At 67.0% G+C, this 1,468-nt stretch overlaps 1 protein-coding gene across 1 annotated transcript; it reads right to left on the bottom strand.

Moving 5' to 3' along the window:
* Positions 1–260: 260 nt before the first annotated feature.
* Positions 261–1,073, bottom strand: REX1BD (required for excision 1-B domain containing; the record flags this gene model as incomplete). Its single annotated transcript, XM_007454987.1, has 3 exons — positions 972–1,073; positions 795–877; positions 261–487 (listed from the first exon to the last, which is right to left on the bottom strand). Coding segments are annotated over exons 1-3 (412 nt in total), but the record flags the coding sequence as incomplete, so codon positions are not given.
* Positions 1,074–1,468: the final 395 nt, after the last annotated feature.

Genomic DNA, 1,468 nt, shown 5'->3' with positions numbered 1-1,468 from the left:
GGGGGGGGGGGGGGGGGGGGGTAGGAGCATTGTAGGGGCAGGGTCTGGGACTAAAGATCTGGATGAAAAGTGGGGGCGGACAGGAGGAGGCTAACCCTGAGACTCTCGAGTGAACTTAGTAGTGGATGACTGAGGTGGAGCAAGAAGAGGAGGTGCTGGGGCGCCACGGGCGGGGTTCGAGGGGACGGAATCTGGCCCCTCCCCCAAGGGGTGCACAGTGGGCCAAGGCCCGAGAGACAAGCCGAGGAGTAGGGGGATACATGGAGGGGGGCGGGACCTAACCGTGGCCAGGCGCGTCTCCTCCAGCTGCTGCAGCCTGCGCACGTGGCTCGCGAGCAGCGGCTGCGCTCGGGGTCCGGCTAGCTCGGCCTCCACCGCCAGCACCTCCCGCGAGGCGGCGGCGAAGGCCTGGGTCACCTCGTGTACTGTGCTCCGGTAGCGCGGAAAGTCGTAGGGCGGGCCGCTTCTCAGGTACTGTCGGTGGCCTCTGCAGCAGGCGGGGAGCCTGAGGCTACGGCCCCGGCTCTCAGGCCCTGCACCCGCATCGACCACCTGAAAGTCCTCCAAGTGTCCCCTAAACCCCAGAGTGTGGAGGACGTTCTGACTCCCGCAGAGTAACCCGAGACGGGCCCACCCCTGCGCACGCGGAAGGGAGCGATCTGGTCTCCCCGCAAATCCCGCCCCACCTCTGACACCGCGGCCCCGTGGGGACCCAGTTCCTTCCCCAAGGCACGCTCATACCCGGAGCGGGCTGGGGGCTGACTCCCCACCCCCTCCCCTATGCCCTCACTTACTCCTCCAGCCGGCGGAAAGCCTGCGCGCGCTCAGCCTGCAACTGGTGGATGCGCTGCACCAGCGCCCGTATCGCGGCATCTTTCTACGGGGCGAGGGGCACGGCTAGGGTATGAAGCCGGCGCCCCCGCGCCTGCACCGCCCGCCCCGCGCCTGTTCCCGCTCGAGCTCGAGCTCACCCAGGGCCACACCAGCTGCTCGCGCTCCGGGGCTCCAGTGGCTTTCGCATCACCGGGCACCGCGGGGACAGCGGACTCTGCCGCGGCCTCAGTGATAATCATGACTGCGCAGCTCTGGCTCCAGCCGGGAGCAGGTTGCTCCGCTGCGCCTAGCTCCCCCTGCAGGCCCGGAGGCCTCTGGAGCCAGCTTGTGGCGGCCAGCTAACCTGGAGACTCCGGGGAAACAACGGGGAGCGAAGACTGGGGGCTTCTCAGGCCTGACACCCTCCACCCACCTCCACCCCTGTGCTTGTTCCCGACCAGCGCCTGCCTTAACGTTTTCGACCTTAAATGTACGGTTCTGTATACAGCAAGGCTGTCCTTCGGCTTATTTCTATGCAGCTATGTCAAAACCCGACTTCAGGGCTTCCCTGGTGGCGCAGTGGTTGAGAGATCGCCTGCCGATGCAGGCGACACGGGTTCGTGCCCCGGTCCGGGAAGATCCCACATGCCGCGGA

Source organism: Lipotes vexillifer, unplaced genomic scaffold (genome assembly GCF_000442215.2).
Source record: "Lipotes vexillifer unplaced genomic scaffold, Lipotes_vexillifer_v1.1 C26689058, whole genome shotgun sequence".
NCBI classification, from domain to species: Eukaryota; Metazoa; Chordata; class Mammalia; order Artiodactyla; family Lipotidae; genus Lipotes; species Lipotes vexillifer.
The sequence above is the reverse complement of the archived record's forward strand: the minus strand, read 5'-3'. Positions and strand labels throughout refer to the sequence as shown.